Raw genomic sequence first — 27,038 nt, 5'->3', positions numbered from 1 at the left:
TGATTCCGGTGCCGCTCTGGCCATTTCCGGTCAATCTTGGTGGTTACGGAAGCCGCTCTGACCTTATCCGGTAAATCTCGGTGGTTCCGGCGCCGCTCTAGCCATTTCCGCTTTATTTCGGTTGTTCCGGCGCCGCTCTGGCCATTTCCGGTCAATCTCGGTGGTTCCGGCGCCGCTCTGGCCATATCCGGTCAATCTCGGTGATTCCGGTGCCGCTCTGGCCATTTCCGGTCAATCTCGGTGGTTACGGAAGCCGCTCTGACCTTATCCGGTAAATCTCGGTGGTTCCGGCGCCGCTCTAGCCATTTCCGCTTTATTTCGGTTGTTCCGGCGCCGCTCTGGCCATTTCCGGTCAATCTCGGTGGTTCCGGCGCCGCTCTGGCCATTTCCGGTTAATCTCGGTTGTTCCGGCGCTGCTCTGGCCCGTCCTGCCCGTCTCGGTGGTTTTCGGGGCCGCTCTGGCACGCCCCGCCTGTCTCGGTGGTGTCCCGGCGGTGATGGCGGCTCTTGCGGCTCTCGGGGCTCCCCCGGTCCCCGAAATCTTCGCCACCATGGAGGAGGGGCCGATCCCCGGCAGGTCCAACCCGGGCGAGGTGAGGGGGTCCCTCGGGGTCCCCCTGGGTGGGTCCTGGGTTGGCTCTTGGGGGGTTCATGGAGTCCGGAGGGGCTCGGGGGGTCCTGGGAGGTCCCTCCGAATCTGAGGGGGGTCTTGGGGGGCTCTTGGGAGCCTCCTCAGGAACTGGGAGGGGTCTGGGGCGGGGGGTCCCGAGGGAAATAATGGGGCAGGGGGAGGCACCAGGGGGGGAATTGGGGTGGGTTTGTGGGGTCCCGTGAGGATGGGGGGGTTCTGGTGGGTCCTGGAGGGTCCCAGATGGGTCCTGGGGGCGTCCTGGAGGGTCCTGGGGGCGTCCCATGGGGGGAGCCCATGGGGAACCCGGGGTTCTGTGGGGTGCGTCGGGGTCAAAGTCTCCCCGTGGGCCCAAGGTCGTTTGGGGGATGGGGGAGGGCTGGGCTGGGGCTGGGGGTCCCAGAGGGGTCCCAGAGGGGTCCCAGAGGGGTCCTGGGGGATCCTGGGGGTCCCGGGGGTCCCATTGTGTCCCCCCCTGCCCCCAGGCGTGGCTGGAGTCCCACGGGCGCAGCCTCGGACACTTCGTGAACGGGACCTGGCTGAGACCGGAGGGGAGGGAGAGCCTCGAGTGCCACGAGGCCACCACGGGTACGGGACACACAGGGGACACTGAGGGACAGGGATCACCGAGGGGACACACAGGGGACAGGGACAGGGAGATCATCGAGTGCCACAAGGCTACCACAGGTACGGGACACACAGGGGAAACTGAGAGGTCACACAGGGGACAGGGACGGGGACACTGAAGGACAGGGACAGGGAGAGACTTGAGTGCCACGAGGCTACCACAGGTATGGGGGGGGACAGGGACACTGAGGGGACACCGAGGGGACAGGGACAGGGATTGGGGTCAAGTGTCCAGGTCACAGATTTGGGGTCACTGGTGCAGACCAGGGTCAGGGGTCAGGGATTGGGGCAAGGTCGTGGAGCTGGAGTTGGGGTTTGGGGTTGGGCTTTGGGGTCAGAGCTCAGTGGTCAGTGTCCAGCGGTCAGCGGTCAGTGTCCATCCCCTGTTGTGTCCCCAGGCCAGGCGGTGGCCGCGGTGCCGGCCAGGGCCAGCTCGGGGTTTGGATCAGGGTTTAGGGTCAGCGGTCAGTGTCCATCCCCTGTTGTGTCCCCAGGCCGGACGGTGGCTGGGGCCAGCTCGGGGTTTGGATCAGGGTTTGGGGTCAGTGATCAGTGTCCATCCCCTGTTGTGTCCCCAGGCCGGACGGTGGCCACGGTGCCGGCTGGGGACAGCTCGGACGTGGCCGTGGCCGTGGCAGCGGCGGCAGCAGCGGCTGAAGCCTGGGCAGGGCTGGGGGGGCCCCAGCGGGGGCAGCACCTGGCCAGGTGAGTGACCTCTGACCCCGGGTGACCCTGGGTGACCCCAGGTGACCCCATTGTCCCCTCTATCTCCCCAGGCTGGCCACCACACTCGAGGGTGACCCCGGGGTGGCCCTGGGGGCGCTGCTGGCCCTGGGCGGGGGGCGCCCCCTGTGCCGGACCCTCGGGGCTGAGCTGGAGCTGGGGCTGCGGCCACTGCGGGGGCTGGAGCTGCCCGAGGGGGGGTGGCGCCCCCTGGGTGAGTGCCATTGTCCCCAAAGGGTGTTCCCTGAGTGAGTGCTACTGTCACCAAAGGGTCCCCAAGGTGTCCCGTGGGTGGGTGTCACTGTCCCCACGGTGTCCCCTGTCCCCTCTGGGTGTCCCCTGACCCCTGTGTGTCCCCAGGGGTGGTGGCCCTGGTTCTGGCCAGTCCCTGCTCGCTGTCCCCATGGTGTCACTGTCCCCTGGGTGTCCCCATGGTGTCCCCATGGTGTCCCTGTCTGTCCCCTCAGGGGTGGTGGCCCTGGTCCTGGTGGGTCCCTGCTCGCTGCCGGAGCTGCTCTGGAAACTGGGGCCACTCCTGGCCATGGGTGAGTGCAGGGAGGGACAAATGGGGACAAATGGGGACCCTAGGGACAGCTGTTTTGGGGTGTCCTTGGGGGGGTGTCCCTTTTGGGGTCCCATAGTTTCTGGGGTGTCCCTGCGGGGACTCCCAGCAGTTTTGGGGTGTCCCAATGTCCCTTCTTTTTGGGGCCCCATCCCTTTCAGGGTGCCCCTGGCGGGGCCCCAGTGTCCTTTTTTGGGGTCCCAGCCCTGTTGGGGTCCCAGCCCCTGTTGGGGTCCCAGCCCTGTTGGGGTCCCACGGTTCTGGTGCCCCCCCCAGGGAACGCGGCCGTGCTCGTGGCCCCCCCGGCGGCGGCGCTGCCGCTGCTGCTGCTGGCGGAGCTGGGCGGGGAGGGGGCGGCGCTGCCCCCGGGGGTCCTGAACGTCCTGGCGGGACCCCCGGGACTGCCCCGGGCCCTGCGCGACCACCCCGGGATCAGAGCGGTCACCTGGATGGGGGCGGCGGCGCAGGTACGGGGGACACGCCCAGGGGAGGGGCCAATAACGGGGGAGGGGCCAATAACGGGGGAAGGGACATACCCGGGGAAGGGCCAAATAAAGGAGGAGGGGACACGCCCAGAGGAGGGGACAACAACAATGGGACAACCCCCCCAATGCGGGGTCCCTGTCTCTGTCCCTGTCCCCAGGAGGATCCGCGGTGCCACCTTTGGGGGTCCCCACGTCCCTGTCCCCACACCCTGTCCCTGTCCCCTGTCCCTGTCCCCACGTCCCTGTCCCCACACCCTGTCCCTGTCCCCTGTCCCTGTCCCCATGAGCTGTCCCCATGTCCCCGTCCCTGTCCCCAGGACGATCTCCGGTGCCACCTCTGGGGGTCCCCGTGCCCTGTCCCCTGTCTCCTGTCCCTGTCCCCATGAGCTGTCCCCATGTCCCTCTCCCTGTCCCCATGAGCTGTCCCTGTCCCTGTTGCTGTCCCCATGAGCTGTCCCCGTGTCCCTGTGTCCCCCATCCCCAGGACGATCTCCGGTGCCACCTCTGGGGGTCCCCGCTGCGGGGGCCGCGCCTGGGGGGGTGTCCCCGGGGGGGCCGTGTCGTTGTCATCGTCCTGGACTCGGCCGACCTGGACAGCGCCGCCGCCGCCGCCGCCACGGTGGGGCTGGGGGCCTGGGGGCCTCGGGGAGGGGTTTGGGGGGGTTTGGGGTTTTTTTGGGGGGGCTTTTGTGGGGGATTTGGGGGGATTTTTTGGGGGGGAGATTTTAGGGGGTTTTGGGGGTTTTTTGGGGGATTTTGGGGTTCTTCAGGGTTTTTTTGGGGTTTTTTTTTGGAAGGTTTTAGGGGATTTTTGGGGTTTTTTTGGGGTTTTGGTGGTTTCTTAGGAGTTTTTTTGGCTTTTCTTGGGGGAGGTTTCAGGGGGTTTTTGGATTTTTTGGGAGGGTTCGTGGGGGTTTCGGTGGTTTCTCAGGTTTTTCAGGATGTTTTTTGGGGAGGCCTTTTGGGGACGTTTCAGAGGGTTTCTGTAGTTTTTATGGGTTTTTTTTGGTTGGGTTTTTGGGGGGGTTTGGTGATTGTAGGGGGTTTTCTTTGAGGGGATTTTCGGGGAGGTTTCAGGGAGCTTTTGAGGTTTTTTGGGGTTTTTTTTGGCAGGTTTTGGTGTATTTTTCAGGAGTCATTTGGGTTTCTTTTGGGGTTTTTGTGGGGGATTTTCAGGGGGTTTTTGGGGAGGATTTTCAGGAGGTGTTTGGGTTTCTTTTGGGGTTTTTTTGAGGGTTTGGGGGTTTTTCAGGGGGTTTTTGTGGCGGATTTTCAGGAGGTGTTTGGGTTTCTTTTGGGGCTTTTGTGGGGGTTTTTCAGGGGTTTTTGTGGAGGCCTTTCAGGAGACATTTGGGTTTTTTGGGGTCGGTTTGGCGTTTCCCTGGCCTGTCCCTGATGCTGTCCCCTGCTGTCCCCAGCTGCCCAGGGGGGGCTGCGTGCTCCTGGCCCAGGACTCGGTGGCGGCGCCGCTGGAGCAGCGGCTCCGGGCCCGGCTCGGGCAGCTGCGCCTGGGGGACCCCACGGACCCCAGGACCGAGGTGGGGCCGCTGCCCCCAGAGACCCCCCTGCCCGAGGAGCTGCTGTGGGAGGCGCGCGAGGAGGGGGCGCAGGTGACACAGGGGGACACGGGGGTGGCGCTGAGGGGCCGCGAGGTGGGGAGGGGGACGCGGGGTTTGGGGTGTAGGGGGGTTTGGGGGTTCCTGGATATTGGGGTGGGCTGGGGAGGGGAGTTTGGGATGTTTTCTGGGGGAAATTTGGAGCTTTTGGACACCAGGGTTCCTGTTGGGCGGGGGGGAGTTTGAGGTGTTTTCTAGGGAGAAATTTGGAGGTTCCTGAGGTTTGGGGGGGTCCAGGGGTTCCTGAACGTTGTGGGTCCCTTCAGGGCTGCCCTGGGTGTCACTCCCGGTGTCCCTCCCTCATTGGGACCCTTTTTTTTTTCCCCCAGGTTTTCCAGGTTCCTCTGCCGCCGCTGCCGGGGAGGGGGCAGCGTTTCTACCCCCCCACGCTGATCTCGGGGGTGGCCCCGACCTCGCGGTGCCTGCGGGAGCCGGTGGGTGCCCCTGGGGGAGCCCCTGGGTGCCCCTGGGGGGGTCGCGGGTGCCTTTGGGGACCCTCTGAGCGCCTCCTGCCCCCCCAGGTCCCGGGGCCGGTGCTGGTGCTGCTGCCTGTGCGTGGCCCCTCCGAGGCCGTGGCCGTGGCCTCGGCGCTGCCCCACGCTGCTGCTGCTGCCCTCTGGGCCCAGGACATCACCGTGGCCTTGGACACGGCGGACAGGTGACCACCGCCACCCCCTGACCCCGAGGGCAGGAGTGACCGCCACCCCCCGAGCCCGGGGGGACAGGTGACCACCACCACCCCCTGACCCTGAGGCCAGGCCAGGAGTGACCGAGGTCACTGAGCGCTGACCCCTCCGCAGGCTGCCCCAGGGGCTGGTGTCCCTCAACTCCCTGGACCTGCTGGACCCCAGCACCGGGGGCACCGACCTGGATGAGGTGGGGGGAGCCAAGGAGGGGCTCCGGGAGGGGTTTGGGAGGGGTCCAGGGGGGTTTGGGGGGTCCTGGAGAAGCTAGAGGGACGTGGAGGTGTCCTGGGGGGACTGGGGCGGGTTTGGGGGGTCCCCAGGATGGGGGGGGGGGGGTTCTGTGCCGTTGCAGATGGGCTCTGCCCCCCCGCACTCCCTCCAGGCACTGCGAGAATTTGGGTGCCCCCCCTGGGAACAGCCCCCCGAGGTGGAGGAGCCGCTCAGGTACCCCCTGATGGGACAGGGACCCCTCCCCAGGATGGAGACCCCAAACTGGGGGGGGGTTCCCAGGACAAGAACAGCAAGACTGGGACTGGTTTAGCACCCCAGGATCCCCTTCTTCCCCCCCGGGGTGGTCCCAGCCCCATCCTGCCCCCCCAGAGGGTCCCGTGTGCCCCTCAGGACCCCCCGATTGTTCGTCTCGCGGGGGTCCTGGTGCCCCCGATGCCCCTCCCACGGCCATGCCCTTTGACCCCTGTGTCCTTTGTCCTCTGTCCCCTCCCAGCCCCTCGGTGACCCTGGATGACCCCGGTGATCCTGAGCTGGCCCAGGCCGTGGCCACTGCCCGCGGGGCCGCCTCAGGGTGAGTGCGGGGGTGGGGGGGGTGACCCCCCGAGGGGTGTCCCCGACCCCCCAGGGGTGTCCCTAACCCCCCCAGGGGTGTCCCCGACCCTCCCAGGGCTGTCCCCGACCCTCCCAGGGCTGCCCCCGACCTCGGGACCCCTCGGTCCCCGACGCCCTCCCTTCCCGCAGGTGGGGGCGGCTGCCGGGGGCGTCGCGGGCCCGGGTGCTGCGGGGGGCGGCGGCGGCGCTGCCGGGGGGTCCCGGGACCCCTGAGGACGGCGACCGCAGCGACACCGGCGGGAGCCTGCGGGGGGCGCTGCTGCGCTGGGCGGAGCGAGCGGAGCGCGCGGGCGGGACCGTGCAGGTGGGCGTGGTTAAAGGGGGTGGGGCAGAAAGGAGGCGTGTGTCTGTTCGGTGAGTGGGCGCGGCCTCTGATCGGGCGTGACCAATCCTGCTGCAGGAGATGCCCGGGGGGCGGGCCCTGCTGACAAGGCCGCCGCTGGGAGTGCTGGGCGTGGCCTGGGGCTGGCCACGCCTCTTGGCGCTGGAGCTCCTCCTCCCGGCGCTGGCGCTCGGGAACGCGGTCGTGGTGGTGGCGCCCTCTGGCGGCGCCGGTGCCGCACAGCGACTGCGGAAGGTGCGGAACCGGGACACCCCCGTGCCCCCCCGGGGGACTCCCGTGATGCCCCCTGACCCTCGGGTGACCCCCATGTCCCCCCTGCGACCCCCGGGAGCTCCCCTGTGTCCCCCATGCCCCTCCCCTGTGCCCCATCGCGTGCCCCCCCGAACCCCTCCGGGACCCCCCCGTGCCTCCCCGGGGACACCCATGATGCCCCCTGACCCCCGGGTGTCCCCCCATGTCCCCCTCCGGGCCCCGCATTTGCCTCCCCAGGACCTCCCCTGTGCCCCCTGCTCCCCATCACATTCCCCCCCGAACCCTTCCGGGACCCCCCCCCCCGTCCCCTTCCATCACCCGGGACCCCCCCCCCCGGTGACGCTGCGCCCCCTCCCCTGTGTCCCCAGGCTCTGGTGGCCGCGGGGCTGCCGGCGGGGGCCCTGACGGTGCTGCCCGGGGCTTCCCGGGGCAGCGGATCTCGCCTGGCGCGGCAGCGCCCGGACGGGCTGTGGCTGTGCGGGGGGGACGCGGTGAGTGCGGGGGCGGTGCGGGACATTTGGGGGGGGGACAATGTGGGGACACGGGGAAGGGAACAGCGGAGGGGACGCGGGGGAAGGGGCGTGGGCACTGGGCTGTGCCGTTTTGGGGGTCCCGAGTCGTGGGGCGGCTGCTGTGGGGGGGTTTGGGGTGGGGGGGCACAGCCCCCGGCTGTCCCCAGCTGTCATCTCTCATGTCCCCCCCCCCGCCCAGGACTGCGACTGGGCCTCTGCCGTGAGCGTCCCCCGCGTCTGGGGGGTCCCGGCGGGACTCCTGGGGGCTCCGGGGCAGGAGCTCCCCCCCGGCGCCGAGCGGGAGCTGGAGCTGCGCTGCACCCGCCCCCGCTGCCTTTGGCTGCCGGGGGGCGCCCCCTGAGACCCCCCCCAAATCTGCGGGGAGTTCGGACCTCGCCCTGTGCCTCCCCAGCCCCGCCCCTCGGGACCCCCGCCCCAATAAAGCGCTCCGAGCCGCAGCCGCTGTCCTGTCCTTGGGGGGGACCGGGAGGTCTCGGGCTGCAGGGCGGGGGGAACATTTTGCGGGGGGACAATTTGGGGGGGGACAATTTGGGGGGGACATTTTGGGGGCGCCCCGCCCCTGCACGTGCCCGGACGCCCCGGCCTCCCTCCCTCGCTCGGGGCAGCCGCACCCAAAGCTCTGCTGGGCCGGGCGGGGGTCCCGAGCGCCGGAGCCCCCGCGGGGTTGGGGAGGGGTCCCTGGGGTGAGGAGGGGGCGCTCGGGGCTCCGCGCGCTGGGTGCGAGGGGGCGGCTCGGCGCGTCCCGCTGCCCTCTCGGGTTTCCTGGGCCCCCTCCCGGCCCGCTCCCACTTTCGCTTTCGGCGGCGGCTCCGCCGCGGCCCGAGGGGTCCCGAGGGGGTCCCGGGGTGGTCCCGAGGGGGTCCCGGGGGGGCTCCGGGAGCGCTCGCGGGTCCCCGTGCGCCGTCTCCTGCTCGGCACCGCCATGGACGTGTCCCCCCCTTGCTCCGCTCTGGTAAGTGGGGAACCCCCGCACCCCCCCCCCCCCCCCGAGAGCCCCTCCGGGACCCCCGCGAGAGCCCCCCGGTGCCCCCCCCCCTCCAGGTGCCGCCGCTCCTGCTGCTCCTGGCCCTGCCCGCCCTCGGCAGCTGCTGCTCCTTCGGCTTTAACCCCATCAGCAGCACCTTCAGCGCCCACCTGAACAACCTGGTGAGACCCCCGCCCCCAGGACCGATCCCCCCGGGACCCCCTCATTCCCCAGGGAATGGTCCCGAAAACCCCCTGACTGCGCCCCTTCACCCCCAAAGGGTCGCTGGGGACCCCCTGAGCGCCCCCCCTCAGCCCTCCGGGCTGCTTTTGGGGACCCCCTGACCCCTCCCACAGACCCCCTGGCTGCTCCTCGACTACCCCGTGGCGATGCCCAGCAACCTGGAGCTGGTGAGCGAGACCCCCCCCAATCCCACGTGTGCCCCCCACCCCCAAATCCCTCCCTGTTCCTGCCCCCCCTGAGACCCCTGACCCCCCAAATCCCGACCTGCCCTGGCTGCCCCAGGACAGCGCCTGCTCTGATCTCTGGGGGCTTCACTTCGGGGCGCTGGCTCTGCAGCGGATGCTGGGGGTGGCTGGCAAGGATTTGGCTCCCCTGCTCAGGACCCTCCTCGCCCAGCTCCACTTCGTCACTGAGTGTCACATCCAGGTGGGTGGGGGTCCCCGGGGGGGCTCCGGGTGGTCTTGGGGAGGCCAAGGTGAGTCTGGGGGTCTTGGGGGGCTCTGGGGGTCCCCTGAGGTGTCCAGGGTAACTCTGGCGGTCTTGGGGGGCTCTGGGGTCCCCACAGGGGTCTGGGGGTTCCCTGAGGTGTCCAGGGTTACTCTGAGGGTCTTGGGGGGTCTGGGGGTTCCCTGAGGTGTCTCGGGGAGGGGGTGCAGGAGCTCTGGGGCATTTCTGGCATATCCCAGGGTGGTTCAGAAGGGGTCTGGGGTCCCCCGGGGGGGGCTCCTGTGCCGTCTCCCCAGGACCCCCAGGGCTGTGTCCAGCTGGAGAGGGTGAACGTGTCGCAGCTACTGGAGACCCTGGCGCAGCACCTGGGGGGGCTGCAAGGGAGACCCCTCCACTTCCCTGGCTGTGCCCACTTGCGCTGCCGCCCAGGTACCCCCCGGGACCCCCGGGAGACCCCCGTAACCCCCCTGGGCAGCTGCTGACCCCCGTCTCCCCCCAGACCCGGCGCTGAGCAGCCCCGCCGAGCGGCATGAGCGGCACAAGGGGACCCTGGGGGCCAGGCAGGGCCCCCCCAGCCCCACTGGACACGGGCTGCTGCTGCTGGGGGGACTTGGGGGGGCCCTGGGCCTGGTGGCGGCGGCCTGGGCACTGTGGAGGAAACCCTGTGCCCAGGTGGGGATACTGGGGGGCACTGGAGAGGGTGGCGAGAGCGTGAGGGGCGCTGTGTGTGTTGGGGACACTGGGGACACGGGGGATGCTGGCTGTCCTGGGGACGCTGGGAGCACTGGGGGCTCTCTTGGGGTCACTGGGAGCACTGGGAAGCACTGGGAGGTCATTCCCCTCAGCACCCCCCAGCCCTCACAGGGACCCCCGAGACTGGAGCAGGACGGGACCTGAGTGGCCGAGCGGTACCTGGGGACAGACACAGGTACTGGGAGGGCTCCTGCATACTGGGATCACTGGGAATGTCCTGAGGACCATCAGGCCCTCACCCTGTGCCACTGGTGAGAGTCGGGGCCCCCCCAGCTCCCTGCTGGAAGCCCCTGGGGGCTACACCGGGATCTCCAGAGCCGTGGAGAGACCCACGGAGGGGGCCCGGCCTGGCCCCGTGCGGCGCCCATAAAGCTGATCCTGACACCCCGGCTCTGATCCTGCTTGAGTGCACTGGGAGGACTGGGACGAGGGTTTGGGGGAACTGGTACAGACTGGGGCGGACACAGCACTGCCCAAACGGCCTTTACTGGGGGTCTCACAGGGGCGGGGGGCTCCGGTGGCGCAGCTGGGGCTGGGGCAGCTGGCGGGGCAAGAGGTAGAGCAGGGCCAGCAGGGCCAGCAGCGCCAGAGCCCACGGTGACAGCAGCGGCGTCCACAGTGACAGCGGCGCCTGGGGGGCCACCGCCTTGGCCACCTCCTCGGGGCTGCCCTCCAGGTCTCCTCCTCCTGTCCCTGCGTCCTCCTCCTTGTCCTCCTCCTTGTCCCCTGTGCCCTAGGCAGATCCTCGGGGTCAGTCAGTGCTGGGGTGGCCCTGCAGGGTCCCCCCTGAGCCCACCCTTACCGGGCTCGCCGTGGCTGTGGCCTGGAGCTCCAGCTGGCCGCGTGGGCACCACGGGCGCCTGTGGGAGGAGGAGGAGGGTGAGGACGCAGAGATGAAGGCTCCCGAGGACATTCCCCACCCACGTGTCCCCCCCTACATGGCCCAGGCGTCCCGCATCTGGCCCAGCTGCTGCCGCAGCCGCGTCGTCTCCAGGCGCAGTTCCTGCCGGGGAGAAGGGGATGTCACCCTCGGTCCTTGACCCCCACACAGAGAGTGGCCGCTGTGGGGCTCTGCTGTGGCCACTGTCTGGGCCCACACGGAGGGCAGGTGTGCTGTACCTGCACCATCCGCTCGTACTCCTCCAGTGCTGCTGTCAGCTCCTGAGCCCTCTGCCCTGCCTGTGGGACAGGGCCTGGACGTGAGGGGCCATGGGACAGGGCCGGGGGTGGCCCTGGTGACAGCTGAGGTGGTGGCAGTGTCACTGGGCAGCGCTCACCTGGGCAAGGGCTGCGTCCCGTGCAGAGAGCAGGGCAGTTCCACGGCAGAGCTGGGCCTGGGCAGAGGGACAGGGACAGGGACTCAGCACTGTCACTGTCACTGTCCAACACAGCCCCCAGCACCATGGCCACCGTGCTCACCTCCAGGCTGGCCACGCGAGCTGCCTGTGCCTGGAGCTGCTCCCGCAGTCCCTGGCCCTCGGCGAGGAGCCGCTGGTTCTGCCAGGGGTGAAACAGGGCTGGGGTTCCCTGTGGCACTGCCCCACTGGGGCAGCCCTCAGCACCAGGCTGACCTCCTCCTGCAGGCCCTCGGCCCGCGAGCACAGGCTACGCTGCTCCTTCTCCTGGGGAGGGAGGGAGGGCACGGCCGTGAGGGGACACCGTGTGACAGCGTGGCACCATGTGGCACCTCAGCTCAGTCTCTCACCGTGTGCCGTGCCTGCCGCCGCAGCTCGGTGTTCTCCTCCTCCAGCCGCTTCACCACGGCCTTCATGTCGTCCAGCTCCTCCACGGCTGCCCTGGCCTGCTCCAGCGCCTGCCGGCTGCTGCCAGGGGCAAACGGCGCTTCAGCCTTGCCAGGATGCAGACCCAGACCCCGCGCCCCTCGGGAGCCCCTCAGGAGCACCTTCGCAGCTGCGCCTGGAGCTGTGCAATCTCCTCGGCCAGGCGGGCGTTGAGCTCCTCAGCCAGCTCGGCGTCCCGCTGCAGTTTGGCGTTCTGGGCCGCCAGCTGCCGGGTACGGCTCCGCAGCCCCGCGGCCTCGGCGCTGCTGGGGAGTCCCATAGATCCTGGTGTGCTCCTGGGAGCACGGCCAGGGATGGCAGGGTGTCCCCACAGCAGGCACTTACGGGCTGGTGGCGTCCGTGTTGTCACCCTGGAGCTGGGCAGCTGCTGGGGATGCGTGTCCTTCGTCCTCTGCGGGACGGGACACAGTGGGCTGTGTTTGTGTCCCCATTGGGCTGGGTTTGTGTCCCCATCGGGCTGGGTTTGTGTCCCCATCGGAGCTGTGTTTGTGTCCTCATTAGGGCCACCCTGACTCCCTTTTCCTGTGCCAACGCCCACCTGCTGGCACTGCTCCAGTGTCACCAGTGGCCATGTCCTGCTCCTCGGCCCTGCAGGGACGGAGCTGTGGGTCAGCACCACTGACCGGTGTGGCTGGCACCAGGCACCGTGCCCATCTATCTCTGGGCACTGACCCGTCCTGCCGGCACGCTGCGATCCAGGCGCCCATGGCGCTGCGAAACCGGCTCCAGTCCAGCGCCGTGCCCGCGGCTGCGGGGTCCAATGCCCGCTGCAGCGCCCGCAGCCGTCCGTCGTGCCCGCTGTGCCCGGTCATGGCCGCCACGTACTCCACCACCCGCTGCGGCTGCACCAGCCCTGTGCGGATGGACCGAGGGCTCAGGGACCACCAGCTCAGTTTGGTTGCACCCACCGAGGCCCCAGCGGCTTCGGCTACCTGTACGCTCGGGGTCGCAGGCAGCGAAGGTGCAGTCCAGGGCGAACTCGTCCGAGCAGCCGCTCTCGGCAGGGGCTGAGGGGGGGACACGCGTTATGGAGGGGTCGGAGCCTCGCCCCCCACCCCGCTCCCTCATGGTGCCCGCACCTGGCAGGGGGATGGCGGCGCCCGGGGCGCAGGGAAGCTCTGCAGCCATGGTGTTCAGGGGTGCTCCGGGGCGGTGTCGAGGGTCTCGGGGGGTCCCGGGAGCGCCGCTGAGGGGTTGAGGGGGAGCCGGTGAGGGGGGCGGGAATCGCCTCACGGCGAGGAGAGGGGCGGGGCTTGGCGCGAGCCCTTCCCGCTCAGAGAGAAAGGGGCGTGGTCAGAGGGAAGGGGCGTGGCCCTGCTGCTCCGCGCGCTCCCCGTCCCGTCCCGGCGCGCTCCCGGTCCCGTCCCGGTTCCGCTGCTTCCCAACGGCTTTTATTGAAGCACAAAACCCTCCGCGCTTCCCCCCGACACCACCCCGGCCCCCTCAGAGCCCTCGCAGCAGCTTCTCGTAGCGGGAGTCCAGGTTCCGGAGCAGGAACATCGACAGCATCAGCAGGGAGAGCTGGCAGCAGAGATCAGGATCAGCTCCCCCCAATCCCTCGGACCCCTGACTCCCCTCCCGGCCACCCTGAGCCCCCTCCGACCCTTCTGGCCACCCTGAATCCCCTAGGACCCTCCCCTGAACCCTCCCTGGCCCCCCCAGCCCACCCCACCTGTGGTCCCACAGCCTTTCAGCCACCCCCAGCCCCCCCCAGCTCAGCCCCCCGCCCCAGGGCATCCCCCCACAGCCTTCCGAGCACCCCCAACTCAGCCCCCCCACCCCAGGGCATCCCCCCACAGCCCTCCGAACACCCCCCGCCCCAGGGCATCCCCCTACCTCCCCCAGGCCAATGCCGACGCAAGCCCCCACGATGGTGACCAGGTTTCCGGCCAGCCAGCTCTGGACTCTCTCCTTGCAGCCCTGGGGTGACAACTGGGGGGTCACTTGGAGCCCCCCCCGGAGCTCCGGGACCCCCCGATTGCCCCGTGCCTCACCGTGGGGAAGGTGTCCTGGGGGGTGGCTGTGGGGCAGCGGCCATGGGGGAGCACCCACGGGCTCCCATGGGTGCCGTTGGGTGCCCTGAGGCAGGAGCAGGCGATGGCTCTGTCCCTGTCCCCATCCCTGGTGGCCTCATCGTGCTGCTCCCAGTCCTGAGGTCCCTTCCACCCACAGCAGCCGAGCTGGGGAGGGGGCAGAGGGTCAGTGTGGTGGCCGAGGGGTGGTCCTGGGCTCCTTTTGGGGGGAGGGCGTCTCACCTGCTGCTGGACAGCGTCCCAGCTCTCGTGAGAGTCCCCAGGTGGTCCCTGGGCTGGGTACCCCCGGATCAGCTCCTCGGCGTAGGTGGCCACCTTGGCAGCCAGCTGGGGACAGGGGTCAGCACAGCCTCGCCCCCCGACCCCCGGCGTCGCACCCCGACCCCGGGGTCCCCCCCAGCTGGGACGGGGCCCCCGCACTCACAGTGGCGCGCTGCGTGTAGACGATGATGGCCATGGTGATCTGGGCAGCGAGGAGCAGCAGCAGCAGCCCGAAATACTTTGGGGACAAACGGGGGGGATGGGGGTCAGCCAGACCTGCCCCCCAGCCCCTCCGGGGTCAGCCGGACCTGCCCCCCAGCCCCTCCCCAGCCCCTCCCCAGCCCACAGGGTCGCCCCCTCCCCGCTGCTGTCCCCCCGGTGCAGGATGTGGTGGCACCACGTGTCCCTGCGGTCACCCCAGGAAGTTGCAGCACAGCCACCCTGCACCCTCCCGGTTCCCCGAATCCCCCCGGACCCCCCCGAGCCCCCCGACTCACCATCCCCAGCATGGTCTTGACCTCCTTGAGGGCCCCCAGGCAGCCCAGGAAGCCCAGGAGCATGGTGGCCATGCCGACCCCCGAGAAGCCATAGGAGCAGTGCCTCAGGCTGAGCAGCGGCGACCCTGGGGACACCGAGGGGGGATCAGGCACCCTCTGGGGGTGCCGCAGCTCTCGGGGTGCCCCCCCGATTTGGGGGTGCCTTACCCAGCACGGCGGCGAAGCTCTGCCGGTCGAACAGGACCCAGAAGCTGAAGGCGAGGAGGAGGACGCCCAGGAACTGGGGGGGAGCCCAGGTCAGGACATGGGGGACCCCCAGTGCCCCCCAGCACCGGGAGGCCCCCCCGAGTCCCCTCAGGTCCCCCCATATCCCCCCTGCCCCCCCCCTCCCCCAAGCCCCACTCACGAAGAAGAAGAGGTTGAGGAGGAAGAGGAAGCACTTGGTGCAGCCCAGGCAGCTTTTGGGGCTCATGGCCGCGCTTCGGGGGTCGCACCCGCACGGACCCCAAGCCCACGCCGAGCCCGAACCGTCCCCGGGCCCCGGTTCCCCTCCCGCCCCGCCCGGTGCCGCCGCCTCGGGACCCGCGGGAAGCGCCGGGGACGGCGGAAGCGCCGCGGGGGCGTCGCCCCGGGACCCCCACGGACGGCGGGGGCCGTGACCCCGGTGTGACCCCCGGTGTGACCCCCGGTGTGACTCCCGGGAGCGGGGTCGTGACCCCCGGTGTGACCCCTGGGACCGGGCGGTGACCCCGGGGGTCCCGGGGGGCTGCGGGGGCGGGGCCGAATCCGGGAGGGGGCGGGACCGGACAATGAGTGACGAGCAAAAGGGAGGGGCCTGCACAGGGGGCGTGACCGAGCAATGAGTGACGGGTCATGGGGCGGAGCCTCCCCGGGGGGGACATGGCCTCACATCAGCCCCGCCCCCGATCCGCTCACGTGAGGCAGCGTCCCGGCCCCGCCGGTGTCACGTGACGGCGGCGGGGCCCACGTGTTCCGGGCGCGATGGCGGCGGCGGCGGCTTCGGCCCAGCGGGGCGGCGGCGGAGGCGGAGGAGGCGGCAGCGATCCCGGAGCCGATCCCGGAGCCGGGGCCGGCGGCGGCGAGCCCGCCCCGCCACCAGGGGGCGGCGGTGAGTGGGGGGAGCGGCAGGACCGGCGGCGGGGCGCGGCCTGCGCGGCCCGGGGAGGCGGCGGCGGCGGCAGCCGGCGTCGGTGGGCGGCCCGGTGAGCACCCCGCTGTCCGCAGGGGCCTCCTCGGACCAGATCATGCAGACTGGGGCGATCCTGCTGCGGGCGTGAGTAGGGGAGCGGCGGGAGAACGGGCGGGGCCGGGGGGGACAAGGGGCGGCTTGGGGACACCGCGGGGGGACTTGGGACCGGGAGGGGACTGGGGGGGACACGGGGGGAGCTGGGGACTTGGGACCGGGAGGGGACTGGGGGGGACACGGGGGCGGACTTGGGGACTTGGGACAGGGAGGGGACTGGAGAGGACACGGGGGCGGACTTGGGGACTTGGGACAGGGAGGGGACTCGGGGGGACACCGGGGGAAGTTGGGGGACACAGGAAGGACATGGGACTGGGAAGGGACTTGGGGGGGACACGGAAGCGGGGAGGACTTGGGACCCGGAGGGGCCTGGGGGGACAAGGGAGGGACTTGGGGCACACAGGAAGGACTTGGGACTGGGAAGGGACTTGGGGGGGACAGGGTGTGGGGGGACTTGGGACTGGGAGGGGACTGGGGGGGACATGGGGGGAGCTTTGGGGACACGGGGTGCGGGGGGGACTTGGGGGACACAGGGGGGACTTGGGGGACACAGGGTGTGGGTGGGACTTGGGACTGGGAGGGGACTTGGGGAGAACTTGGGACTGGGAAGGGACTGGGGGATAAGGGGGGGACTTAGGATTGGGAGGGGACTGGGGGGGACACAGGGTGAGGGGGGACACGATGGGACTTGGGGAGTAGTGGGGACTTGGGACTGGGAGGGGACTGGGGGGGACACGATGGGAACTTGGGACTGGGAGGGGACTGGGGAGGTCACGAGGTGAGGGGGGACTTTGGGGACGCAGGGAGGGAGGGAGGGGCACTTGGGACTGGGAGGGAACCTTGGGGGGCTTGTGGGATTCTGGGGGGACACAGAGTGTGGGGGGGAACTCAAAGCTTGGGGCGGGGCTTGAGAGGATGCAGAGCTGTGGGGACACAGGGAGCGAGGGGGGAGTTAGGGGGACACGAGAGGATCCCAGGGGCCTGAGACGGCCCTGGACACGGGGGTGAGCTGTGACCCTGGGGGGAAGGTGGGACTGAGGGACGAAGGGCCGGGGTTCCCGGAGCCGGGGGGTCACCCAGAGCACCGGGGGCTCCCAGGTTCGTGCGGGACCCGCGTGCAGCGCTGCGGGGACCCCCAGGCCGTGGCGCTGAGCGAGGCCGAGCTGGGCCAGCCCCAGCCCAGCAGCCCCGACACCAAACGCCTCAGCGAGTGCCTGCGCCGCATCGGCGACGAGCTGACAGCAACATGGAGCTGCAGAGGTGGGCAGCTCTGCTGCTCCCGGGGGCAAAGCTGGGATTTGGGGGGGGAATCCTGCGGTTCCACCCCCGATGTGGGGGTGGCTGGGGGGCTGGGGTGTCTCGGTGACCCCCCAGAATGAGCTGACCAGAATTTACTCCCCGGCCCTTGTTGTCCCCCCCTGCCCACCGTGCCCGGCCCCAGGATGATCGAGCAGGTGGGCTGTGACGCCCCCAAGAAGCTTTTCTTCCGCGTGGCCAGGGAGATGTTCGCCGATGGCACCTTCAACTGGGGCCGCGTGGTCGCCCTCTTCTACTTTGCCTGCAAGCTGGTGTCAAGGTGGGTGTGGAGCCCCCCCAAAGGCCTCCCCGGGGCCCTCTGAGCCCCTGGAAGGGCCTTCCCGGCCCCTCTGAGCCCCCTCCTCTGCCCCGGCAGGCTCTGTGCACCAAGGTCCCGGAGCTGGTCCAGACCATCCTGCGCTGGACCATGGAGTATCTGCAGGAGCACGTGCTGGCCTGGATCCAGGCCCAGGGTGGATGGGTGAGACCCCAAAGCCCCCCATTCCTTGGGGGTCTGTGCCCCTGACCCCTCCCTTGTACCCCAACCCCCCCATTCCTCGGGGGGCCGTGCCCCTGTTTGGCAATCTCCCTTCCCCAATGTTCCCTTTTACCCCAAATTTGCCCCAAATTTACCCCCAAATTACCCCAAATCCTCCATCCCCCCTTTCCCAGCTGCCCTGGGCTGGTTGTTCTAGGGGGGGTGGGGGGACGTTTGGGACCCCCCAGCACAGGGTGCTGACCTCGTCCCCCCCGTGCCCCCCCAGGAAGGGCTCCTGTCCCACTTCGGGACCCCCACCTGGCAGACCATCACCATCTTCGCCGCCGGCGTGCTCACGGCCTCGCTGACCATCTGGAAGATGTCCTAGACTCTGGGGGGGGGGCCAATTTCTGTCCCCCCCCGCCCGGGACCCCCCCCCGGACTGGCCCTGCCGGCAGGGATGGTGCTGACCCCGGGCCCGGGGGGTTTTTAACCAACACCGCTCGCTCACCTGGATTTTGGGGCGGTGGTCGAGCTGGGGGGGACCCTCCCCCCCTCCTCCTTCCCTCCATCCCCCAGACCCCCCCCCAGAGGCCACAGCTGGGATTTGGGGGGGTTTTGGGGGTCGGGGACCTCCCCAGCCCTGCCCTGCCCTTGGTTTGTGGTGCTTCGAGTGGGGGGGGAAGGGGGGGGGGGAATCCTGCGGTTCCACCCCTGATGTGGGGGTGGCTGGGGGGGGTGGGGTGTCTCTGTGACCCCCCCAGGGGGGTCGGGTGTCTCTGTGACCCCCCCAGGATGACCTGGGGGGTGGGGGGGGGGGGTTGGGTTACAGCCATGGCTGTAGGGTGAGTATTTATTGGGGGTCCCCGCCCCCAAAAAGGGCCCCCCAGGTGCAATACCCCCCTCCCGGGGCGGGGGCTCTCAGGGTGGGGGGGGGCCACACCCCCTGTTTACACCCCCTCCCCCCCTCCCGGTTTTTGGAGGTGCCCCCGTGTCCCCCACCCCCTCCCACGGTGCTCTCGGCGGTGACGTCACAGGGAACCGCCCCTCCCCAAAATGGGGGGGCCCCCCCTCTCTGCCCCCCCGCCCCCAAAATCGCTTTTCTCCATCGTGGATTTTTCTTCTCTTTTTTTGTACCTTGGTTTTTGTATCTCGGAATTTCCATGGAAATTAAAAAAAAAAAAGGGAATGCGGAGCTTCCTGGGCGTGCCCCCCCCTCGCAAAAAAAACCAAAAAAATCTCGGGGGTCTCGGGGTGCGGTAGGGGAGGGGGGGACAGGAATTTTGGGGGGGGCAGCGCCGCTTTCACTTTCGCTTTTCCCACCTGGCTTGGGGGGGGGGGGCGCCTGCGGGGCCGTTTTGGGGGGGGGGTCAGGGGCCCCTCCCCCTTTTGTCCAACAACATCTCGGGGGTTGGGGTCCCGCCTGATGGGGGAGGGTGGGGAAGGGTCCTTACCCCCCACCTTCCCCCCCCTTTCCCCGCAGGGCCATTTGGGGTCCGTGGGGGGGGGGGGGGGGGGGGGGGGCGTCCCGGGGTTCACTGAGCGGCCATGGGGGGGGGGTTGGGGGTTTGGGGTGGGGGTCCCACATCTGGACCCTTCCCCACGGGGCCGCGTCCCTCCTGCAGCGCAGCCTCTGGATCTCTGGGGGACAAAAGGATTTTGGGGTGACTTCGGGGGATTGTGGGGGTGATTCCCCCCGGGTGTGGGGGTGACTTCGGGGGCTTTGGGGGGGTGGTCCCCCCCCGAGTGTGGGGGTGGCTTTGAGGGGGAGGCTCCCAGTTCCCCCCAGTTCCCCCCAGTCCCGGGGCGGCGGAAACGCGGAGTCAGCGCTGCCAAGTTCCTCTTTTATGGTCCGGCGCTGAGTCAGCTCACGCTGAGTCAGCTCCTTCCGCACCCTACAGCCCGCTAAACTCCGATTAGTGGGAGTCACCCGGCACCCCCCGACCCGCCGGGACACCCCAAAACCGCCCCCCGGCTTCCCCTGTGTCCCCCGACCCACCGGTGAACAGCGGCTCTGCCCCAGCCCCCCAACTCCGATTAACGGGCAACCTGCGCCCCAGCACACTCCAAAACCGCCCCTCGGCTCCTATCCTGTGCCCCCCTGTGCCCCCCCAGCCCCTCCCCAGTCCCCCTGTGCCCCCCAACTCCTCCCCAGCCCCCCCTGTGCCCCCCGACCCACCGGCGAACCGCGGTCTCCCCCAGCCCCCCCTCTCCTGGTCACCCCACTCATGGGGGGCGCACAAGGGTGGGGTGGAACCCCCCCCATCCGCCGACCCCCCCAAAATCCTGCCCAGTCATGCTGACTGCGGGGCCGTGTGACAAACGGGGACAAGGGCCAAGGCCACCCGGGTCCTCCCGGGTGAAAAGGGGGCGGGCGGGGGGCGCGCCCCCTTCTCTCCGCCCCCGCGGCGGGGAAGGGACATAAACCCCCCCCGGCGGACGTTGAGCGGCCACAGCCGCGTTCTCGCTTCAACAGTGCTTGAACGGAACCGGCTGCTCGCGGCTCCGTCCGTCCATCCGTCCGTCCCGCCGCTCCCGAGCCGCTCCGTCCGTCCGTCCGTCCGTCCGGCCGCGCCGCCATGGAGTCCCAGGTCCGCCAGAATTACCACCGCGACTGCGAGGCCGCCGTCAACCGCATGGCCAACATGGAGCTCTACGCCTCCTACGTCTACCTGTCCATGGTAGGGGGGCTCGGGACCCCCGGGGCTTGTGGGACCCCCTTGGTGCGCCCCAAAGTCCCGCCCCGCCCCGCTGATGGCAGGGCGGAATGCCAGGAATTTGAGGGGTGGGGAGAGGTCCTGGGAGGCTCCCCCTGACCTCTCCTCCCTCCCCTAGGGCTTCTACTTCGATAGGGACGACGTGGCTTTGTCGCGACTGTCGCGGTTCTTCCTGGAGCAGTCGCGGGAGGAGCGGGAGCACGCCGAGGGGCTGCTGCGCTTCCAGACCAACCGCGGCGGCCGCGTCCTGCTGCAGGACGTCAAGGTGCGTGTCCGGGGGATCGAGGGGGGCTACGTGGCCCACCTGGGCCCCTCCCGGTGACCGCGGTGCCCCGCAGAAGCCGGAGCGGGACACCTGGGGCTCGGCGCTGGAGGCGGTGGAGGCGGCGCTGCAGCTGGAGAAGTCGGTGAACCAGGCGCTGCTGGAGCTGCACGCCCTGGCTGCCGAGAAGGGAGACCCCCACGTGAGTGAGACCCCCCCGGCTTCGGCCGCCCTCCTCCTCCTCCTCAAGGGTCTGACGCCCCCTCCCCAGCTCCCAGTGCTCCCAGTTCCTCCCTTTTCCCACGGGATCGCCCTGGGGATCCAGAGGGAGGGGGGATCCTGCGGTTCCACCCTCTGATGTGGGGCTGGGGGGGTCGCTGTGACCCCCCCAGAATCACCTGGGGAGGTGGGGGGCACGGTTACAGCCATGGCCGTACGGTGAGTATTTCCTGGGGGTCCTCACCCCCCAAAAAGGGCCCCCCCAGGTGCAATACCCCCCTCCTGGTGCAGAGGCTCTGTCCACCCTCCCTCTCCAGGGGAAGTGTTTGAGATCTCCCGCTGCTCCAGGGTCCCTCACCTCCCCCGGACCCTCGGCCCTGCCTGACCCTCCCGTGTCCCGCAGCTCTGTGACTTCCTGGAGTCGCACTACCTGGACGAGCAGGTGAAGGCCATCAAGGCTCTGGGTGACCACGCCACCAACCTGCGCCGCCTCAACAACGGCGGGGGGGCCTCGAGCGGCCTGGGCGAGTACCTGTTCGACCGCCTGAGCCTGGAGGAGCGCAGCTGAGCCTCCCCGTGCCACCACCGTCCCCCCGAGCCCCCAGACCCTCGTAACCCCTGCCCCAGCCAAGGGGGCCCTGCCTGCTGGGCTCTCCCAGCATGATGCCCATAAAGGGTCTGTCTCTGCCTCCTCTGCTCTTGTCTCCTCTGACATTTTCTCCCCTCCACACAGGGGAATTGGGGTGGTGGGGTTAGTGGGGGCTGGCATGGGGTGGGGGGGTGGCACGGCCCCTTCAGGGATGGGACAAATTTGTAGGAGTTTGGGGCGTTGCTGAGTAGGGAGGTCTGAGGAAAACCAGAAGGGGCTCCTGAGCACAGGAAGGAGAGCCTTGGACTTGAGTGTCTTGGGACAGGTTTAGAGAATGGATCTGGCCATGCTAGGCCAGCCAAAGCCACAGTTCCTTGCAGCTTTGCCCCGTTTGCAAATTAAGGAGGCAGAAGGTGATTCGGGGCCACGGACCCCTGGACACCAACGCTGGATAAGGATATTTTAGGGTTTTTTTTCCCTGGGAAACAAAACTCAGGTTCCTGGTGCCACTTTGCAGGAGGCGTTTGGCACTGCCAGGGCAAACAGAATTTTATTTTGCTGCAGCTTTGGTCTGGAGGAAATGGAGTGCCCCATGCTAAGCCTTGCCTCCTCCCCTCAGGCCTCTTCTGCCGTGTCCCCTCCTTCACTCCTCACCCCTACTCAAACTTCCAGCCCATCCCACCCCTGCCCCATCCCTCAGTGCCCCCACCGCCCACCCGTGACTCCCTGCAGGAGGGGAGGGGGCTGCAGGGTGACACCAGGGGCAGCTGAGAGGCAGAAGAGGCATTTAGGAGCAAAGGGGGGGCTCCGGGGGCACAGAGACGCTGAGGGGCTGCAGTGGGGAACTTGGGGGTGCCTTGAGGGGCAAAGTGGGGGGTGCCTGAGGGGGACAGGTGAGCCAGCCCTCACACCACCCCTCACCTCACCCTAAAATACCCCTAACCAGGTGGAGAGTGCACGGTGGAGGCCAGGGGGCCAAGGGACAGTGTCGGGGAGCTTGGGGTGGCACACAGACATTGGGGGGGGAGCTTGGGGTGGCACACAGACATTGTGGGGGGAGCTTGGGGTGGCACACAGACATTGTGGGGTTTGGGGTGGCACACAGACATTGTGGGGGGGGTTTGGGGTGGCACACAGACATTATGGGGGGAGCTTGGGGTGGCACACAGACATTGTGGGGGGTTTGGGGTGGCACACAGACATTGTGGGGGGGGTTTGGGGTGGCACACAGACATTGTGGGGGGTTTGGGGTGGCACACAGACATTGTGGGGGGGTTTGGGGTGGCACACAGATGTTGCGGGGGGGTTTGGGGTGGCACACAGACATTGTGGGCGGTTTGGGGTGGCACACAGACATTGTGGGGGGGGCTTGGGGTGGCACACAGACATTGTGGGGGGGGCTTGGGGTGGCACACAGACATTGGGGGGGGGTTTTGGGGTGGCACACAGATGTTGCGGGGGGGGTTTGGGGTGGCACACAGACATTGTGGGGGGGTTTGGGGTGGCACACAGATGTTGCGGGGGGGTTTGGGGTGGCACACAGACATTGTGGGGGGAGCTTGGGGTGGCACACAGACATTGTGGGGGGTTTGGGGTGGCACACAGACATTGTGGGGGGGGTTTGGGGTGGCACACAGACATTGTGGGGAGCTTGGGGTGGCACACAGACATTGTGGGGGGGTTTGGGGTGGCACACAGATGTTGCGGGGGGGTTTGGGGTGGCACACAGATGTTGCGGGGGGGGTTTGGGGTGGCACACAGACGTTGCGGGCTGAGGGGCAAAGGGGGGGGGCTGGACCAGCAGAGAGCTGACACTGAGGGTTAGGGGGGCAAAGGACACAGGGTACCAGGTAGGGTTGGGGTACAGGTGCAGCCCTCAGGGTGGGACAGCCCCAGAACTCTCCCAGCAGGTGCAGGCAATTACCCCAATTTATAGGTAGAGATGATGTTTGGAGGCTACAGAGTTACAGGTAAGGGTTGAACAGTTTTTAGGGTTTTTTTTAGTTTTTTTTCAGGGCTTTTAAAGGCTATTGTGGGGATTTTTTTTTTTTTTCAGGAGTTTTTTAGGAATTCTCTGGGAATGTTTAGGATACCTTTAGAGCTTTTTCAGAGTTACAACAGAATGATTTTATGGTATTTTAAGGGCTGTCTTACTACTACTTGGAATTGTTAGGGGTGGTTTTGGGTATTCTTGGGACTTATTTAGGAAGACTTAAAAGTTTCTCGGGCTTTTAGAGGAGTGTTGAGGGTATATGGAGGACTTTTTTAGGACTTTGGTATTTCTAAGGTTTTGAGGGGAATTTTTTAGGGTTTTTTTTAGAGTCTTATCAGGGCATTTTAAAGATTTAAGGGGTATTCTTAGAGCTCTTTTAGGATTATTTAAGGATTTTTTAAAGGTTCGTTGAGGATTTTCAGGGGTGTTATAGGGGCTTTTTAAAAGTAGGGTATTTTTAGTGTATTTTGAGGCTATTTTTAGGTTTCTGTGGGGTGTTTAGGACACTTTGAAAACTAGGGCTTGTAAGGTAATTGATAGGATTTTTTTAGGGTCCTTTCAGGGCATGACAGAGGCTGAGGGGCAGCTTGAGGGGCACTGTGGGGGCTTGAGGGTGACAGAGGCTGGGAGCTGAGGGAGGAACAGGGAGAGGGGACAGCGGGTGACACACAGAGATGCTGAGGGTGGCAGGGGCAGCTGTAGGGTGACACAGAGAAGCTGGGGGCTGAGGGGCAAAGGAGAGGGGTCAAGGGTGACACACAGGAGCTGAGGGGCAGCTGAAGGGGCCTTGGGGGGGCTTGAGGGTGACAGACAGAGCCTGAGGGCTGCTTGGCAAAAGGAAAAGGGCTCAGGTTGGTGTTTGGGGGCCTGTGGCCTGGAGGGGCCGGCTGCCTCCTGAAATTCCACAATACACAGGATGCTTCCCCGACCCAAGCTGGCACCAGTGCCAACTCGGGCTGCTTTGACAGTGCCAAGTGTCTCCTGCAATCTACCATCAGGAAACTGGGTTAGTTAGTTTTGTTTGCCAGGGAAAAGGGCCAGCGCTGGTGTTCAGGGGCCCGTGGCCCAGAGCGGCCGGCTGCACGCTGAAAATTGGTCATTGTGCCGGATGTCTCCCAGACCCAAGCTGCCACCACTGCAGAGTCAGACTGCTTTGTCAGTCTTAAGTGCTTCCTGCAAACCTTCCCCAGCTGTTCCTCATTGTTAAGGATTTTGATTGAGGGAAAATGTTCTCTTTTTTCGTTGCTGGAGGGATTTAAATTGAGGAGAACCCTTCTTTTCACAATATTTTTGGAGAATAAATTAAAGGGCAGAATTGGTTTATTTGCCATTTTATCAGTTTCAGTGGAGCTAACTGCCCCGGTTTCTCATTTTTACGGGTTCACTTGAAAGAAGCTCTTTTTCAGCATTTTAAGGATTTTAATATTAATTTCTGGGCACTCCTTCTGTGCTTTTGGACCAGCTATCTCAGAGAAGGGTGAGCCTGGCATGTACTTAACCATAATGCTGCCCAGGAGATTTCTTGTTTTCTTATTTTTGTTTATAACGTAGATAGGCCGAATTAGGAGTCCCAAGGAGACTTACACTATTTACATCATTAGTATTCTTCTCCACCCTACTAGGTCACATGTGATATGCTACTTAGTGATCACTAAAGAATAATTATATAAGTTAACAGCAAATTACCCAATTTATCTAGCTGTGATACCTAAACACAAAGTTTTATGTCTTACCAGTTTTCTGCCCTTTTACTCCAAGTAGTTGTTGCAAAAATGAAAGTGCTATTATTTTTCTGAAGAGTTTCCTTCTATAACAAGCCCTTTGCTCCCCTTGAACTCGAGTCAGAGGAGCCAAACAGCTGCAACTACTCTGAGGGCTTTCATACCCGGTGGGATTCGCCCCCTCCCTTTTCCCAGGTGCCACGGATACGAGAGGCGGGCACCATCAGGGGTATATTAACCCCAGCCTTTGCTCAGGGCCTTCATTCCTTCTCTGGGATGTGCTGGGATCAGAGCTCTCCTCTCATTTCAGGTAAGAGGCTCTTTCAGCTTATCTCAGCTTGTTTTCAGCAGGTGTTTCTGGGCATCTAAAGCAACAGAGGCTTTGAAGATACTGTGAAGAAAACAGCCTGGAATACAGGGAGTATTTAAGTTCACAATTTTGGGTTTTGTGTTTAGGGGTAGTGAAGTGCATTTGTAATTTCTGGTTTTGTTCTTATTTTGTGTTTTGTTTGTTTTTTTTTATTTAGGAGGAGCGCAGCTTCCAGTGACTCCAGGTTGTGTTAACTACAACACTTTTTTCAGCAGATTCATTGTGTCACAAGAGGGATCTGCCCAGGGTCCAAGGTGATGTTTGAGATTGAGGCTTCAGGTGAGTTGAGGATTGTGACTGGGAGAGGGAGGGTGAGCAGATATCCAGTTAGGAGTTATTGTTGGGGGGGTGGTTTTGAAGGCAGCAGGGTGAGAAAGGGTGTTTATTTGAGCCCCCCACCCAAGGCCTTTTAGAAGCCGAGCAGAGGCATTCACACGTCTTACAGCACACAAGGTCACCCACTGCACTCACAGGAATGCCATTTAACTTTGCCTTTCTCTAACCCAGGTGCCACTCACAATAAGGGCCACAGCCTTGGAATCAGGATGAAGCCGGAGCCTGAAGGAGCCAGGCACACTCAGGAGAGGGCAAGTAGCCAACTCGCTGGGATTTGGCCCACATAACTCTGTACTCATACTTTGGTTTTGTTTTTCTTTATTGTAGCTGACCGAGAGGCTAACAGGCAATCACGGGGCCCTCTGAGGCAGACTCATTTCAGGTGCAACGTGGATCCTCATCACCGATCATCCAAAAGATAAGTCGGGGCCACGGCCTGGAGATGGGACAATGGGAGAGTAGCGGGTTGGGAGTTCCTGGGACAGATTTAAAAATTAGCAGAGGGAAAAGCAATCTTCTCCAAGGGGCCTCTTAGGACAGCTAAAGGGAGAGGCTCTACTTGTGACGGCAGCTTTCAGGCGGGCAGCGCAGAACAGTTCCGGGCCACGTCGTGTTGTCCGGCGTACCGTGTTACCTAGTGTGTCTTTGGGGTCCCTTTCGCCTTTTCCCCTCGAGGCCCTCACCACGAGCATGCTGTGTTGCGTTTGTTGTCCCCCTGTTTGTCACGTTCCGTGTCACGGGTGTCCGCACATATTTGTGCCGGAGCTGCCCTGCCCTGCCCTGCCGCATAGCCTGCTGCAAGAGGACAAGTCCCAGGGACTCGCAGTTTGTGGGGTGTTGCCAGACTCTAGATGATATTCCTAGATAGACAGGAGATGTTTGGAGCTGTGAAGTTATCCCGCAGCCCTTTGACTTTTGTCCTCACTTTCTTTCAGATGCAGAAGGATAAAATCCTGGGCAAAATCCATCCACCCACCCCGAGTGAGGAGGTTCCCCCGAGCAGGTCAGGCACTGTTTGTCTCTGCAGGGGGAGTGTCAAGTATGAATCTGTTACAGCACTGTTCTTTTTCTTTTCGGGAGGTAAAGCTGGATATCAGCAGTCAAGGTGAGGTGGGCAAGGTGAGCATTGAGTAGTGTCCAGAAGCAGTTGTTATTGCTCCAGTCTCACTTTCCGGTGCAACTCTGAGCATCTGTTCCTGTTTCTGCGCTTTAGGCAATCCACTCGGAGTACGCAGAGCCCCAGTCACCAACCGGCCGACACACCGGGTGCGCCGCTCTCCCGAGCCCTGCGGAAGAATCACGGGACTCGGCGATGAAGCCTCTGCCTTTTCTGTTTAAAGGTGTCACCAGGGTAGCTTTGGCAATGGCTGAGGAGTCACGGTGAGTCGGGGAAGTAGGGAGGAGGAGCGAGGGTCCGCTCAGGTTTCAGCAATGCCACATGACCTCGTCTCCTCTTACCCCAGGCTTACCCTGTGACAACGGCATCAGCCTCGGA

At 66.0% G+C, this 27,038-nt stretch overlaps 5 protein-coding genes across 9 annotated transcripts; 3 read left to right on the top strand and 2 right to left on the bottom strand.

The window, feature by feature from the left end:
* The first annotated feature begins 204 nt into the window (after positions 1-204).
* On the top strand, positions 205-10,095 carry LOC129134203 (aldehyde dehydrogenase family 16 member A1). Of its 4 annotated transcripts, none has more exons than XM_077170999.1 (20): positions 205-593; positions 1,114-1,216; positions 1,834-1,960; positions 2,446-2,523; positions 2,817-3,007; positions 3,343-3,644; positions 4,444-4,635; positions 4,971-5,075; positions 5,163-5,299; positions 5,442-5,517; positions 5,710-5,771; positions 6,052-6,129; positions 6,300-6,474; positions 6,571-6,747; positions 7,134-7,256; positions 8,340-8,444; positions 8,619-8,672; positions 8,842-8,931; positions 9,249-9,381; positions 9,452-10,095. In XM_077170999.1, the coding sequence occupies exons 1-20, from the start codon at positions 498-500 to the stop codon at positions 9,847-9,849; spliced, it is 2,802 nt and encodes a 933-aa protein (XP_077027114.1). In that variant the 5' UTR covers positions 205-497; the 3' UTR covers positions 9,850-10,095. The 4 variants fall into 4 exon arrangements, with proteins under 4 accessions (XP_077027114.1, XP_077027112.1, XP_077027113.1 ...); XM_077170997.1 differs by having other exon boundaries at positions 8,788-8,931; XM_077170998.1 differs by lacking the exon at positions 8,619-8,672 and having other exon boundaries at positions 206-593; positions 8,788-8,931.
* A 92-nt stretch (positions 10,096-10,187) lies between these two features.
* KASH5 (KASH domain containing 5) lies at positions 10,188-12,642 on the bottom strand. Of its 2 annotated transcripts, XM_077171004.1 has the most exons (12): positions 12,440-12,642; positions 12,046-12,360; positions 11,832-11,898; positions 11,609-11,752; positions 11,411-11,528; positions 11,277-11,327; positions 11,125-11,202; positions 10,983-11,039; positions 10,825-10,884; positions 10,644-10,708; positions 10,508-10,565; positions 10,188-10,438 (listed from the first exon to the last, which is right to left on the bottom strand). In XM_077171004.1, exons 1-12 carry the CDS (start codon positions 12,633-12,635, stop codon positions 10,202-10,204), a joined length of 1,446 nt encoding a protein of 481 aa, XP_077027119.1. In that variant the 5' UTR covers positions 12,636-12,642; the 3' UTR covers positions 10,188-10,201. The 2 variants fall into 2 exon arrangements, with proteins under 2 accessions (XP_077027119.1, XP_077027120.1); XM_077171005.1 differs by lacking the exon at positions 10,188-10,438 and having other exon boundaries at positions 10,447-10,565; positions 10,825-10,898; positions 11,125-11,327.
* A 146-nt stretch (positions 12,643-12,788) lies between these two features.
* CD37 (CD37 molecule) lies at positions 12,789-15,064 on the bottom strand. Its single transcript, XM_054653897.2, has 8 exons — positions 14,705-15,064; positions 14,506-14,578; positions 14,299-14,423; positions 13,965-14,039; positions 13,763-13,867; positions 13,502-13,687; positions 13,344-13,427; positions 12,789-13,028 (listed from the first exon to the last, which is right to left on the bottom strand). Exons 1-8 carry the CDS (start codon positions 14,768-14,770, stop codon positions 12,951-12,953), a joined length of 792 nt encoding a protein of 263 aa, XP_054509872.2. The 5' UTR covers positions 14,771-15,064; the 3' UTR covers positions 12,789-12,950.
* A 108-nt stretch (positions 15,065-15,172) lies between these two features.
* LOC129134200 (apoptosis regulator BAX) lies at positions 15,173-18,555 on the top strand. Its single transcript, XM_077171008.1, is given in 8 exon segments — positions 15,173-15,427; positions 15,544-15,592; positions 16,661-16,673; positions 16,675-16,795; positions 16,798-16,822; positions 17,004-17,142; positions 17,235-17,339; positions 17,623-18,555. Coding segments are annotated over 8 exon segments (681 nt in total). The 5' UTR covers positions 15,173-15,300; the 3' UTR covers positions 17,725-18,555.
* A 667-nt stretch (positions 18,556-19,222) lies between these two features.
* LOC129134196 (ferritin heavy chain A-like) lies at positions 19,223-21,231 on the top strand. Its single transcript, XM_054653895.2, has 4 exons — positions 19,223-20,017; positions 20,172-20,318; positions 20,392-20,517; positions 20,938-21,231. Exons 1-4 carry the CDS (start codon positions 19,916-19,918, stop codon positions 21,100-21,102), a joined length of 540 nt encoding a protein of 179 aa, XP_054509870.1. The 5' UTR covers positions 19,223-19,915; the 3' UTR covers positions 21,103-21,231.
* The last annotated feature ends 5,807 nt before the right edge of the window (positions 21,232-27,038 follow it).

This window comes from Agelaius phoeniceus, chromosome 37 (assembly GCF_051311805.1).
Source record: "Agelaius phoeniceus isolate bAgePho1 chromosome 37, bAgePho1.hap1, whole genome shotgun sequence".
Lineage (NCBI taxonomy): Eukaryota > Metazoa > Chordata > Aves > Passeriformes > Icteridae > Agelaius > Agelaius phoeniceus.
Note: the sequence above shows the minus strand (reverse complement) of the source record. Positions and strands in the feature narration are given on the sequence as shown.

Excerpts from the sequence above, each read along its gene's own strand:
- LOC129134203 (XM_077170997.1), top strand. The coding sequence starts at position 498 with ATGGCGGCTCTTGCGGCTCTCGGGGCTCCCCCGGTCCCCGAAATCTTC. Across the intron at positions 5,772-6,051 it reads GAGGTGGAGGAGCCGCTCAG|CCCCTCGGTGACCCTGGATG; the intron begins GTACCCCCTGAT and ends GTCCCCTCCCAG. Across the intron at positions 6,475-6,570 it reads GCGCGGGCGGGACCGTGCAG|GAGATGCCCGGGGGGCGGGC; the intron begins GTGGGCGTGGTT and ends ATCCTGCTGCAG.
- KASH5 (XM_077171004.1), bottom strand. The coding sequence starts at position 12,635 with ATGGCTGCAGAGCTTCCCTGCGCCCCGGGCGCCGCCATCCCCCTGCCA. Across the intron at positions 11,899-12,045 it reads CACTGGAGCAGTGCCAGCAG|AGGACGAAGGACACGCATCC; the intron begins GTGGGCGTTGGC and ends CCCGTCCCGCAG. Across the intron at positions 10,439-10,507 it reads CCACAGCCACGGCGAGCCCG|GGCACAGGGGACAAGGAGGA; the intron begins GTAAGGGTGGGC and ends GGATCTGCCTAG.
- CD37 (XM_054653897.2), bottom strand. The coding sequence starts at position 14,770 with ATGAGCCCCAAAAGCTGCCTGGGCTGCACCAAGTGCTTCCTCTTCCTC. Across the intron at positions 14,579-14,704 it reads TCCTCAACCTCTTCTTCTTC|TTCCTGGGCGTCCTCCTCCT; the intron begins GTGAGTGGGGCT and ends GCTCCCCCCCAG. Across the intron at positions 14,424-14,505 it reads GAGCTTCGCCGCCGTGCTGG|GGTCGCCGCTGCTCAGCCTG; the intron begins GTAAGGCACCCC and ends CGGTGTCCCCAG.
- LOC129134196 (XM_054653895.2), top strand. The coding sequence starts at position 19,916 with ATGGAGTCCCAGGTCCGCCAGAATTACCACCGCGACTGCGAGGCCGCC. Across the intron at positions 20,018-20,171 it reads CCTACGTCTACCTGTCCATG|GGCTTCTACTTCGATAGGGA; the intron begins GTAGGGGGGCTC and ends TCCCTCCCCTAG. Across the intron at positions 20,518-20,937 it reads CCGAGAAGGGAGACCCCCAC|CTCTGTGACTTCCTGGAGTC; the intron begins GTGAGTGAGACC and ends CGTGTCCCGCAG.